The sequence below is a fragment of the Rhineura floridana genome, chromosome 2 (genome assembly GCF_030035675.1).
Source record: "Rhineura floridana isolate rRhiFlo1 chromosome 2, rRhiFlo1.hap2, whole genome shotgun sequence".
In the NCBI taxonomy this organism is placed as follows: domain Eukaryota; kingdom Metazoa; phylum Chordata; class Lepidosauria; order Squamata; family Rhineuridae; genus Rhineura; species Rhineura floridana.
The window spans coordinates 4,590,750-4,604,503 of NC_084481.1; the positions used below are offsets into that span (position 1 = coordinate 4,590,750).

A 13,754-nucleotide genomic window follows, 5' to 3' on the forward strand; every position below is an offset into this window, starting at 1 on the left:
ATGTGAGTGAAGCCTCAATTATCCAAATCAAAGTACTTGATTTAAAAAACACACCCTCAAATCTATTTTAGTAATCTAATTTCATAGGTTAATTGCAGTGATTCATTTCTTCCAGTTTATCATTCCACTCAGATCAAGTCATATGTTCTACAAAAGGGACAACAATTTTTTTATTTTAAAAAATAAAAATTAGCCATTTACCAGTTGTCCTTTTCATGCTTTAGTGCAGTATGGCTGTTTAAATTAATGTTTTTGCTAGTACATTGATCCAAATCAGCTATTCAGTCCTCACGAGAAGTGATGCATAAACCCAAACAGTGTTTGCCTATCCAAAGCCACATTGAGATGTGTGTCCAGTGCTGTCATGTGGTGCCAGTCCTTCTTTATAGTGCAGCTGAGAACATGTCAGAAGAGGACGCATATGGCACAATCATGAGAAGTGGCCTGTGTATATTTAGGAGTGCTATGTTTCCCCCTTCCCCAATATTTTGAGTAAATTTGGTCAAGGATAATGGTGAGAGACTAATTATGCACTCTTTGGGCATATTGCTCCAAGGTCATTTACAAGCATGCTCCAAGCAATACACCTCTCCTTTGTAGGCACACAGGCAACAAACAGCCGTGTTTCTCTTGTCCAGTAACAACTCTGCAAGGATAAATCATAATTCTTAAATTGTAACTGGGGAAATGATCATATAAATAGAAACAAAAGTTAAAAAATAAATCCTTCAAAGAAACATCTTCCATGTATGAAATTTGTAGCTGTAAAAGTCTTGTGGTTTTTATTTTATTTATTTATTAAATTTATGTCCTGCTTTTTCTCCTAGAAGGATTCAAGCAGGCCTTGTGCAGTAGTACTCTACTGGTGTTCTACCTTCACTAAGAAGATATATATGTCATTTTCCTCCTCCTCTCATGGAGACATTAAAAACGTTAAATTTCAGCTGGAGTGTTTTTTTCTTTATCATCATTTATTTTATATTTACAATGGAATAACTATATAATGATCAACCTAATCCATTGCAACTGAAATGGATTGACTCATTACAGTCAAGGTTAATTTTCCATTTTAGGAGATGAGACCAAGCACTGAACTTGATTAAGGATGCAATCCTATACCCACTTACCTGGGAGTAAGCCTCATTGAAAACTTCTGAGTAGACATGTATAGGATTGAGCTGTAAGAATACGGAGGCCTGTTACTGTTACCCAGGTATCACACTAAGCATCACTATAAAGCTACTTTTTTAAAAAAAGTCATTATTTTCTCCCTTCTTTTCTGTTCTTGGATAATAGATGTTTGGCAGAACAGAGATGAAGGATGGAACTTCTCACAGGAGTACGACCCAGAACTGATCAAAGAGGAAAAGAGGAAAGAAGTGGAAGAAGAGATCAGAGTGCAGGTGAACTTACACTAGCAGGCCATTTATAACAAACAGTGGTTGTTGCCAAAGAGGATTCCTATACAGAAGTAAAAACCTGTCAGGCATATTTATAGATTAGCATCAGTGTGCCTTTATCTATTAACTCTATGCTATAGAGTAGCTAAGGTATAGTCATTTGAGAGCGACTCTGCATAGAAATTGGGGGAGTTGGGGGCTGATTTCATGTCACTTACCAATAGTGCGTGGAAGGATTCATTTTTGGCTTCTTTAAGGCCCTGAGCACTCTGTTGTTGCAGTAATAATCATAATTCTTTAGCAATTATATAGCATTTTACGTGCATTATCTCAGGTCTAGTCTACACATGAAGTAGAATGAGGTGAGAATAAGATCTTAGAGCTTTTAGGTGGTGTGAAGAAAATGAGCTTTGTTTAGGCAAACTCTAAGTGTGAACTCTGATTTTATATGGACAGCTGTGTATTATATGGGAATACATATATTTCTTGTCCATTTGTTTGGAGATTATAGAGGTAACCTGCACAAATGACCTAGCCTGGGGGCTCAAATGAAAAGGAAGTCAGACTTCATTACAGGCAAGCAGTCTGGCATGTCTCCAGTCTAAGGGGCACCATGACTTCCTGTAGCCTGCTGGGCAGAGCCAGTGATTGGCAGGGGGCAGTTAGTTTAAGGTTATATCAATAGGTGGACAGTCTGGAGGCCTTTATTCAAGGTGAGACTCCTAGCTAACAAAGTCTTTAGCACGATGGGGAAAGAGTTGGCAAAGAGAGTGTTCATATAGAAGACAACAAAAGAGCTTGCATAAGATTTTCCCTATGAGTCCGGCCATCACAGCGGGGGTATTAGCTCCACCTGTCGTGCGAAGGCAAGAATGTCTTTGAAGTCAAGACTAGGGGCGTCAGGCCCCTCCCACTCTCCAGTTCATTCTTGCCTTCGTACGAACAAGATTGGATCTTAAGCGTAGCAAGTAGCTTTTAGCTAAGTTTCGCGTATTTGTTTGAAGTCCTTCCTTTCCCTGTTTGTGTTTAACTTTCCATTTAAGTTTGAGGGTTCCCTCAGAGACCGCGGCTGTGGTTCTCTACGTTTCTTGGCCAATTTTAAGCCTTTTATTTTTTGAGCCTTTATTTCACCTTATCTCTCTTACTTGTTTGAGGCTTGTTTGAGGGTCCCCTCAGAGACCGCGGCTGCGGTTCTCTTCGTTTCTGTCCGCTTTTTATTTAAGCTTATTTCCCTTACTTGTTTGAGGCTTGTTTGAGGGTTTCCTCAGAGACCGCGGCTGCGGTTCTCTTCGTTTTTGTCCGCTTTTGAGCTTCCCCCTGGCTCTGTTGCATCCATCGGGAGCTCGCGGCTCTATTTTTTTCTTCTGCTGGGCTGTCTCAAGCAGCGCTCTTAGGAGCTCTTGGAGAGACCGCGGCTGCGGTTCTCTCCCAGGTGGGAGCTTGCGGCTGCGGCTTCCTGCCCTCTCTTTCTCCCTCTCTCTCCGTGACTTTAATTTCGCCACGGAGAGCCCTTTACTCGGCGACGACAGCGGCCTCCCTCCTGCTGCCTTTCCCAACACAGGCGTCTCTCGGCAGTCTCCTTTTGGGGTTTTTTAGAGCCGCAAGTGCGACTATCGACCCCGCGCCTCCCCCTGCGAGACTGTGCTGGGCAGCCCTTCCCCCAGTTCGTTACCAGTCAGCCGCCATTGCTTCTTCCCCCTCCGCCATTTTCGGATCATTTTTTCCCGCTCTTTTTTCCGGGCGCCATTTTTGTTGAATTCAAATTTCCCGCCTTTTTTGTTACCCCTTTATTAACCAACGGATACCTTCCCTGCAAGTTATCTGTATGTGTGTTGTATGTGTGTTGTAGACAGACTTACAGGGCTTCCTTACACACAAATTTACAGTGGCTGACTTGTACTAAATTTGAATTATATTCAGTACCATCAAGGCTGGAGCTTTAATATCAGTGGCTGACTTGTAATAAATTTGAATTATATTCACTATTATCAAGGCTGGAGCTTTAATATCAGTGGCTGACTTGTAATAAATTTGAATTATATTCAGTATCATCAAGGCTGGAGCTTTAATATCAGTGGCTGCCTTGTACTAAATCTGAATTATATTCAGTATTATCAAGGCTGGAGCTTTAATATCAGTGGCTGACTTGTACTAAATCTGAATTATATTCAGTATTATCAAGGCTGGAGCTTTAATATCAGTGGCTGACTTGTACTAAATCTGAACTATATTCAGTATTATCAAGGCTGGAGCTGCCTTGTACTAAATCTGAATTATATTCAGTATTATCAAGGCTGGAGCTTTAATATCAGTGGCTGACTTGTACTAAATCTGAATTATATTCAGTATTATCAAGGCTGGAGCTTTAATATCAGTGGCTGACTTGTACTAAATCTGAACTATATTCAGTATTATCAAGGCTGGAGCTGACTTGTACTAAATCTGAATTATATTCAGTATTATCAAGGCTGGAGCTTTAATATCAGTGGCTGACTTGTACTAAATCTGAACTATATTCAGTATTATCAAGGCTGGAGCTGACTTGTACTAAATCTGAATTATATTCAGTATTATCAAGGCTGGAGCTTTAATATCAGTGGCTGACTTGTACTAAATTTGAAGTATATTCAGTATCATCAAGGCTGGAGCTTTAATATCAATGGCTAACTTGTACTAAATCTGAATTATATTCAGTATTATCAAGGCTGGAGCTTTAATATCTGTGCCTGACTTGTACTAAATCTGAATTATATTCAGTATTATCAAGGCTGGAGCTTTATATCAGTGGCTGACTTGTACTAAATCTGAATTATATTCAGTTTTATCAAGGCTGGAGCTTTATATCTGTGCCTGACTTGTACTAAATCTGAATTATATTCAGTATCATCAAGGCTGGAGCTTTAATATCAGTGCCTGACTTCTAATAAATCTGAATTATATTCAGTACATCCTGCCCTCTCTGTGGCCGTGTACCACGCCTGAAATCCAGCCTACAGCACTAATCTGAACTATATTTTGTACATCCTGCCCCCTCTGTGGCCGTGTACCAAGCCTAATATACAGCCTATATTACACAGCCTATATTGTTTTAACGCTGATACCACAGTGCATCCTGCCCCCTCTGTGGCCGTGCACTTAGCCATCTGCCAGTGTATTCTACCCCCTCTGTGGTCGTACACTGTGCCAGTTCAGGTCTTTACATCCTGCCCCCTCTGTGGCCGTGTACTGCACCCAAGTTAATATAAGATGGCAGAACAGCCAGGCATGTCGCAAGCAGCCAATATGATGCCAGATCAGCCAGGCATGTCACAAACAGCCCAGCCGCAACACTCTAAGGCGACTAAGCCTAAGCATGTTAAAGCAATGGCTAAGACAAAACATCTTTCAAGCCATAGCAAACCAGATCAGCCAGGCATGTCACAAACAGCCCAGCCGCAACACTCTAAGGCGACTAAGCCTAAGCATATTAAAGCAATGGCTAAGACAAAACATCTTTCAAGCCATAGCAAACCAAAGCGGCCACGCTATGCCTCTGTGCCAACCCCCACCACTACCACAGCAACTCAGGCACACATAAGCGACATACTTCATTCCCCTGCTGCTTCCTCTGACGAGGAAGATTTTGCTGGCTTCCATACTCAGCCTTCGCCCAACCAGCCTCCCTCCGTTTTACCGTCCCAAACATCTGCTCCAATAGCCACTCAGGCACAAACATCTACCACAACTGGGCTGCTGCCGTCCCCTGATTTCCCCTTCCAACTTCAAGCCATGCTGGCATTTTTCACCCAAATGCAGTCACCACCACAAGTTCCTGCCATACCCCAACTCAACATGGACCAACGTGCGTGTCATGAAGCTCATCCTTCCTGTTCACCTAACCCCTTTGATGTAGCCAGAGGCAGAGTTTTTGACGAAGCCTCGTATGCGGAGGAATCATCCTTCACTGACCACGTTGAAGGAGATGACTGAAGCGAATATTCAGATCATGAGGAGGATACATCGTATCGCTTGTTTAATGCCTCAGACTATCAGCCCCTGGCACGCAGGGTGGTTAATACCCTTGGTCTCCAGACTGCGCCTTCAACTTCCTCCACCCCAGCCATCAAAGGGGCCAAGGTTCTCAAATCCCCTGCACCTACTGAACATTACCTTCCGGTGCCGGACCCGATTGCCAAATTGGCCTCTGAAGAATGGGTTCACCCATTCCATTCTCGCCGCTTCAAGAACCTGGCTGACAGTTTTTACGCCCTAGCTCCGGACTTTGCCACCAAGTTAGACGTCCCTGGCATAGATGAACCAATCGCTCGCCTCGTTTCACGTTCTCTCTTGCCCAGGGAAGGGGAATCCCAACTAAAGGACACTACTGAGTGACGAATAGACTTCGCCCTCCGCAAAAATCACGAGGCCACTGCCTCTCCATGCGTGCCTCCTCTTCAGCCTCCATTTTCTCCAGAGCAGCTATGATGTGGCTAGATGATCTTCTAGAGGACACTAGCCCTGATCCTGTCGCCCACAGAAGGTCACTGGTAAAGTTGCGTAAGACAGCAGCTTTTGTGGCCGATGCCACCTTGGATACCACTCAATTGGGGGCACGAGCCATGATGGCTCAGATAGTCGCTCGACGGACCCTCTGGCTTCGCCACTGGCAAGCTGATTCAGCGGCCAGAATGAATCTGTCCAGGGCGGCCAGAATGAATCTGTCCAGGGCTCCTTACTCCGGATCGTTACTCTTCGGCAAGGAAGCTCTAAAGGCAGTGCTGGTTGATCCCAAAGACGCCCACAAACCGGTTCTGGCCATTGTCCAGAACATCGACCACAGGCCTTCCAGGCGCTTTCCTTCCTTCCGTACTAACCAGTCCTTTCGAGGAACGCGGCCAGGAGGACGAGGCCACAACTTCAGATCCTATGACCCCAATTCATTCAGGGGCTCCTGGAACCGACGCTTCCAGGGCAGAGACCTACGGCTGGCTTGTCAACTTCGACAAAAGCCATCTCCAACCAACTCAACGCCTACTACATCTAGGGGCAATGTTGGACACCCTGCAGGCAATGGTATTCCTGGCTCCAGATCGCATCACTGCCATCACAAGCATCGCAAGGTCCCTGATGCAACAAACATCAGCAGATGTCATGCTTCTAGCCAGGGCGCTCGGAATGTTCATTTCTACAATCCATATTGTGCAATGGGCTCGAGCCCACACTCGGCATCTTCAATAGATTCTACTGCCCTTTCAACAGGACATTGCCAGCTCCAACCATCGCAAAGTTCACTTGACCCCCGCGCTGCGCCTATCATTCCGCTGGTGGACGAGGTCCCAACACCTCTCCAAGGGCACGCCGTTCAGAGAACCACACAGAACTGTTGTAACCACAGATGCCAGTCTCATCAGCTGGGGAGCCCACTGCAACTCCCAGTACGTTCAGGGGGTTTGGTCCACCACAGAGCAGACTCAAAGCATCGACTGGCTGGAGCTAAAGGCTGTACATTTAGCTCTACTTCATTTTCAGTCTCTGTTCCCTTTGGACCATGTCCTCATTTGAACGGACAACACGTGTGTAAAATCACATTTGAACAAACGGGGGCACCAGGTCTCGTCCTCTGCAGGACCTAGCCTCCCTCATCTTTGTCTGGGCAGATCATCATCTACAATCCCTGAAAGGAGAACATCTCAGAGGGATTTGGAATGTGACAGCAGACTGGCTCAGCAGACAACAGGTTTTTCTGGGGGAATGGAAACTTCACCCAGCCATTTTCCATCGTCTTCAGAGTCGGTTCGGCGAATGCTCAATCGACCTGTTTGCCTCCAGTCGCAATTGCCAGCTTCCCAGGTACTTTGCCCGATACCTGGATTCAACAGCGGAAGCAATAGATGCTCTGACAATACCGTGGCCAGACGGTCTCTTGTACGTCTTTCCTCCAATACCATTGTTAACCAAAACCTTGAGGAAGGCGCGAACCGAGAGGGCACAGCTGGTTCTGATAGCACCATTTTGGCCACGCTGACCGTGGTTCTCAGATCTTCTGGCAATACCAATGATGGAGCCTTGGACACTTCCAGTCAGGCCAGACCTCCTATCCCAGGGTCCAGTATGGCACCAGGACCCTACTTGGCTCAATCTAACAGCGTGGCATTTGAACGGGGACACTTGAGGTTAGCTGGCCTGTCTGACGCTGTGATTGATATTATTTTGGCCTCGAGAAGACCATCTACCACTCGTATTTATCAACATACTTGGGTGGCTTTCTCCAAGTGGTGCCAGTTCCACCACCACGATCCCTCCCAGGCCACCATGCAACAGGTGCTGCAATATCTCCATAGCAGCTTCATGATGGGACTTAGACCCAACACTCTACGCCGACATGCGTCTACTCTGTCGTCCATTCTCTCAGTGTCCTCTACTGGAGCTCCTATTTCCTCACATCCGTTCATCAAACGTTTTTTGAGGGGAGTCGCCCTACACTCTCTGGCTGTTGTCCATCGGTTTCCCTCATGGAGTTTGCCGAAAGTTCTGCAGGCCTTGCAACGCCCTCCGTTTGAACCCATCAGGACTGTGCCCCTCCGTATACTGTCCTTCAAGGTCTTGTTCCTGATCGCAATCACATCTGCCAGACGTGTTTCGGAGTTGGGCGCATTGTCTTCTGCTCGACACCTCTCCGTCTTCCATAAGGACTCGGTTGTGCTGAAGACTGATCCTTCCGTCCCAAGGTTGATTCGGTTTTTCATTGCAACCAGGACATTGTTTTGCCTTCCTTTTGTCCGAATCCTACCCATCCTCTCGAGAAGGCTCGGCATTCGTTAGATGTCCGGAGGGCTCTCAAGACCTACCTGTCTAGGACCCAAGAGATTCGACGAACGGAGTCTCTGTTTGTATCCTTTCATCCAAGGTCTATGGGACATAAAGTATCCAATTCTACCTTATCCCGTTGGTTAAGGGCATGTATCACTTTAGCTTATGAGTCTCTGAAGCTGTCAGTTCCAGCTAGTATAACGGCTCATTCTACCAGGTCAGCTGCCACTTCGGCTGCTTTTGCTACTAATGCTCCTGTTGCCGATATTTGTAGGGCTGCAGTCTGGTCTACCCCACACTCGTTTATAAGGCATTATAAAATTGATCGCTATGCCTCTGCTGACGCTTCTTTTGGCAGACGAGTGTTGCAACAGGTTCTTAATCAGGACTAGCATGTGGTCCCACCCTGTATGGGCTGCTCTGGTACATCCCGCTGTGATGGCCGGACTCATAGGGAAAATGGACCATTGGTCTCACCTGAAGGGTGATTTTCCTATGAGTACGGACATCACGGCCCTCCCAGTTGGAGGATGACTATATATTTTCTAATGTGTTAAATATTACTGTTACGCTATTATATTTAAATTTAAGAGTGAAGTCAAGACTTCTAGTTCTGTTATACCGCTATGTTGGAGTCATGTTACTATGCATGGTACTATTGTGTTATTTTCCTGCTGCCAGGTCTGTTGGCCTTGTTCTTGTATTTTTAGATATTTCTCCTTAGACTCGCTGCAAATGAACTGGACGCCCCTAGTCTTGACTTCAAAGACATTCTTGCCTTCGTACGATAGGTGGAGCTAATACCCCCGCTGTGATGTCCGTCCTCATAGGAAAATCACCCTTCAGGTGAGACCAATGGTCTATTTATCTTTAGGGAAAGTACTTAAGGATAGAGCCAGAGGATTGTGTTTAATGCTGGGGGGGTTTTGTTGTTGTTGCTGCTGCTGCTGTTCTGCTCCAAAGGGAATATACTGGTTTTCTGTAACTTTTGCATTGCTTATATATCTCTTGAACTCCTTTTTTTTGTTGTTGTTGCTGTTGTTCTAGTATACTTTAGATCTTGTTTCATAAAGCTGGTGTGGCTCTCCTTATTTTAACACCCTGACCCCTAGAGGCCATAAAACTCTGCTGCCTTGGAAGGCTTTGGAGAGACCCAAGGAAGATGTAAAAAAAAATTAGACTGATTGATATGGGCCACCTTGAAGTCAAATTCCCCCCATCTGGTGGCAGCAAGTATCTAAAGGTGGGTGAGTAGAGGAGTACATTCTGTTAGCCAAGAACTCCCTTCCTTCAGATAGCATGGGACCCACAAGTGGTTGGGAGGTGGCCATCACAGGTGGTATTGACGATAAGGGGTGGTGAGCATCCAATATAACGTAGAAAAAGGGGTCAAAGACCAGAATGCTGAGGGTTTTTTTGGAAAACTGGTTTTATTGTAAGGTTTTTTCAAAAAAGCCCAGCGCGTTTCAGCCCGTAATCACAGGCCTTCATCAGGGGATAATGAACTTTTGCAATGGTTAAATGAACAATTTTGTTCCTGTATTTGTTATCAATACAATACAGGAACAAAATTGTTCGTTTAACCATTATGTTTGTTGGCCTTTATTTCCAGCACAAGAGTTGTGTTTTCTGGCTGAAAAAAAGGACGAGGAGGGGAAGCATGATATTCCAGACTACTTGTATGTATCTGCCCAAACAGGTTGATGAGCTAATGCGTCAGGAACTAAAGAATTTAAAGTTAGCTGTGGACAGAGAGACAGACAAAATAGGCAGAAAAGGCAAAAAAGGAAAGGTAAGTAGAAGTTTATAGTCTTTATTGGAAGCAGAATTACTAATTAACTAGGAACCAGTACAGACATTATCTGCTGCCAAGTTACACCACAAGCAGTTATTCTATTGGTACCATAAGCTGTAGCCAAGAGTTGTTCTTGGCTTTATTGATTGTGGTTTGTCTGAGCGAGATCAACCATGAGACCCGGTTAAGGCATAAGTGACTGTGATTTTTCCTGTAAGTACCTGCAAGTTTGGTCATGGTTTTACTCAGTGTTACATGCAAACTGATGGTATCTGAGATAATTCACAGCTATCCATGGGGTAGGAATAAAGATAAAGGTTTTGCAATTTCCTGCATGCCTTTATACCAAACATATTGCTTCCAGAAGGTTTCTGTTTTGCTCTCCTAGTGTCCACTGCCTGTCTTCTTCCCCTGCTTCATTTGTATGGCTAGCTGTCCTCCAGAACCATTTCTGTTCTGGACAATAAATACAAGTTTAATTTGCTAAGTAATTTTTCTCAGAAAAAAAAATCTTAATTCAGTTTGTAGTAAAGAGCTTTCTACTGCAAATGCATAAGACAGCTCCTGGGAAGCATTGTTAGCCCACCAAATAGGTTGAACCCAACACCTAAAGCAGTTCAGGTAAGAACAAATAATGAAAGTTGCATGTACAGACTTCATGTCCGTGAAACATGAAGACATACAAAACTTATGGATGTACCTGGAGACCTTTAAATTGTACGCCCTTGGGAATGGAGCAAGTTAAAGAATGGAAGTAAAACATACATAAGCCTGAGTATGATGCAAGTGAACCACTTATATCTCATCTGCATTATGAAAGACACTACTGAAATTAACATACTCCGATTGTGCTGTATTTATAGTTATCATGTAGCACATTTCATGTTGGATTACTGCAATGTGTTCTATGTGGGGCTACCCTTGAGGTTGGTCTGGAGGTTGCAGCTGATGCAAAATGCAGCAGCTAAGTTGTTTGTGGCGGCAAACTACCACCAGCATTTAACACCTTGCATGCAGGATTTGCCCTGGCTGCCAATCTACTACTGGGCCAAGTTTAAAGCCTTGGTACTAACATATATGGCTCTATACAGCTGCTGCACGGTAACTTGAAGCAGGCTTTCAGTGTGGCTCCCTTGTTCTATGGAATGCCACTCTTGTGTTCTCCGGAAACAAACAACTGAAGACATTTTTGTTCTGAAAAGCCTTCCCGTCTGGATGAATATGTCTATGTGTGCTGTATGCATTTACTTTTCAGAAGCTGCTCCTCCACTGATTTAAAAGCCAAGCATAATGTTTGTTCCTTTTGGTGAAAGATGTATTACAAAAACATAATTGTCTGACAATATGCTGTTGTAGTTAGTGTGTGTGAAATGGCAGGCCTGATTCTTTAGGTGCCAGAAGACTTTTTGTTGATTTTAATACTTTAGGGTTTATTGATACATCTTCACCTACATGTGTAATAGACACAAGATACATCTACACACACACCCATTTAGAGACTTAACTTCAAGAGACTCTGTGTAGAGAGTTGATCTCTGCTAGCAACTCAGAGTAACAAAACTTTAACAAGGCACCCCCATGTCAACGATAGGAACAAAAGTAGGACCATTGATTTGCCAAGGAGAAAAAAACAACAAAATAGGGTCTTTCCCTGGTAAAAAGAAGTAACTGAAATGTGTGCAGTTCTGAAATACTTATCCAGGTATCAAATGACCATGTGCAAGCAGTAATATGTGTTTTAAAAGAAAATAAGCAGAACTTTGAAAAAGTATTTGGTATACTTGATCATCAAATGTAATATAAATAGGATACACATCATATGTGAGAAACTTTTTCTCCAGAGGTGGTGAACACATGACATGGTGGGTTATGCTGCCCTCTTGTGGCCAGAGACTAGAAACACAGTAGTCTTTGTCCATTGGGCATGTCCCCCCGGTCCATTCCCTGTGTAGGTCCGGAGCAGACATGTGTTTTTTCACTCCTCACTTCTGTCCATCTTCATCACAGGCTTGTGTTTGCTTTTATTTAATGTGGGTGATTATGTGTTTGGTCTTTTTACTTCAATTTTTCTGTGTGCATTAGTCAGTCTTTCTCTGGGTTAGCTACGCGCCTTATTGTTTTCCCATTCCTGTTCTGTATATTAACACTGGCTTGATCACTAAGTAAATTTCTCCCGAGATGTCCTGCTGTTTCTTTTAAATATTTCCTAAAAAGATCCTTCTTTTTTCTCTGTGTCAGTAGATTTACTGCCCTCCCATATCCCTCATAGGCAACAGGTTGAGACACAGAGCAGACAGTAAATAGTGTGGAGATTATTTAGATATTGTTCATTGACTGGCCATCAGCAACATTTCAGAGAGGACCACCGTGCCACAATGCTAGGCATCATCGGTCCCTGTAAGTCCCGCTCAGACCTCACTTTCAATGGTGAATGATGTGGGAGTAGTAGTGGGCTCAACGGTTGCAGTACTTATGTTTGGAGCTGCTTCTAGCACCATTGAAGCCCACCTCTGTGAGCATGAACTGCTGCTTATGTACATATATTACCAATATGGACAGTTATTTTGAACCCACAGGCTTGATTTAAGATGTATTTATTTAACATGTTTTAACCTGCCTTTCAGAGTTCCTGTCCTCACAAGGCATTTTACAACAGTTATAAATAGTTGGAAAACCATAATCATATAACAGATAATAATTAAATAACATTTAAATATTAAAATAATATAAAAGATAGCATCCGCTAAAAACACATTTCAAACAGGGAAAATAAATAGTTCAAGCATCATAATCATTAAATGACATTTAAATGTTAAAATAATATTAAAAGATGGGAGCAGCTAAAAAAAACTTTTCAAACAAATTTCAAACAGGGAAATAAACAGTCTAAGTTCTTTACGAACAAAAACAGTATTCAACAATACCCATATGCTTCTGAAAAAGAACAATATCCATATGGCAGCCCTAAATTAAATGGCATCATATAATGAATAAATTACTTGGAACATGTTTTTCAGTACCAACTTCTTGTTTTTTCATCCACAAAGTTTTTTCATCCCCTCTCAGCCTCCCCATCTCACAGGGTTGTTGCGAAAATAAAAGGGGGAGGAAGGACACAGGAAGAAAACAGAGATACAAAAAAAAGACATATTCACAGTCCATGCAGTGAGGGGGGACAAACATGCACCAAGGCATCCCCCCCATTGCTTTAACTGAAACATTCCACAGTCCTGATATTTTACAGCAAATTAAAAGATAGGAGCGGCTATCAACCAAAAAAAGAGCTTTAAACATGTGCAGCTTGACTGAACCAACTCTCAGCCTAACCTGCATCATAGGGTTGTTGGAAAGACTCCATACACACACTCTGGAGATGTAAAAATACATACACCCCATATAATAGTTTATTGTCAAAACCAGTTGGTCATTGCAGAACATTTTTTTTAAAAAAATCAGTATTAGTTTCCTGCCAAATAACAGCAGTGACACCTAAATAAGCCCTGCCTAATTGCTTAAAACATAGGAGGGGGGATTTACAACAATCCTATGTGTCTACTCAAAAGTCCCATTGATTTACAGCACAATCCTAACCATGTCTACTGAAAAGTAAATCCTGTTGCACTCAATGGGGTAATGAGACACTGCAAATGAAAACACACACAAAAAGCCAGGAAAGCAGGCATTCCCCCACCCTCCAAGCTTTGAGTGCTACATTATATTCCTGATTTTTATAACAACCTCTTTGCAAAGTGTTCAGTTTGCACAGGCCA

General features: G+C 43.4%; 1 protein-coding gene across 5 annotated transcripts in view; it reads left to right on the top strand.

Annotated features, from left to right (window-relative positions):
• IQCA1 (IQ motif containing with AAA domain 1) overlaps positions 1-13,754 on the top strand; it is a 154,867-nt gene that overhangs the window by 76,793 nt on the left and 64,320 nt on the right. For 4 of the 5 annotated variants that reach the window (XM_061607657.1, XM_061607656.1, XM_061607658.1 and 1 more), the window contains 2 exons: positions 1,297-1,403; positions 9,889-9,981. In XM_061607657.1, coding sequence (XP_061463641.1) covers positions 1,297-1,403; positions 9,889-9,981 — 200 coding nt within the window. The remainder of the gene's footprint in view (positions 1-1,296; positions 1,404-9,888; positions 9,982-13,754) is intronic. The other variant, XM_061607659.1, reaches the window with a different exon arrangement.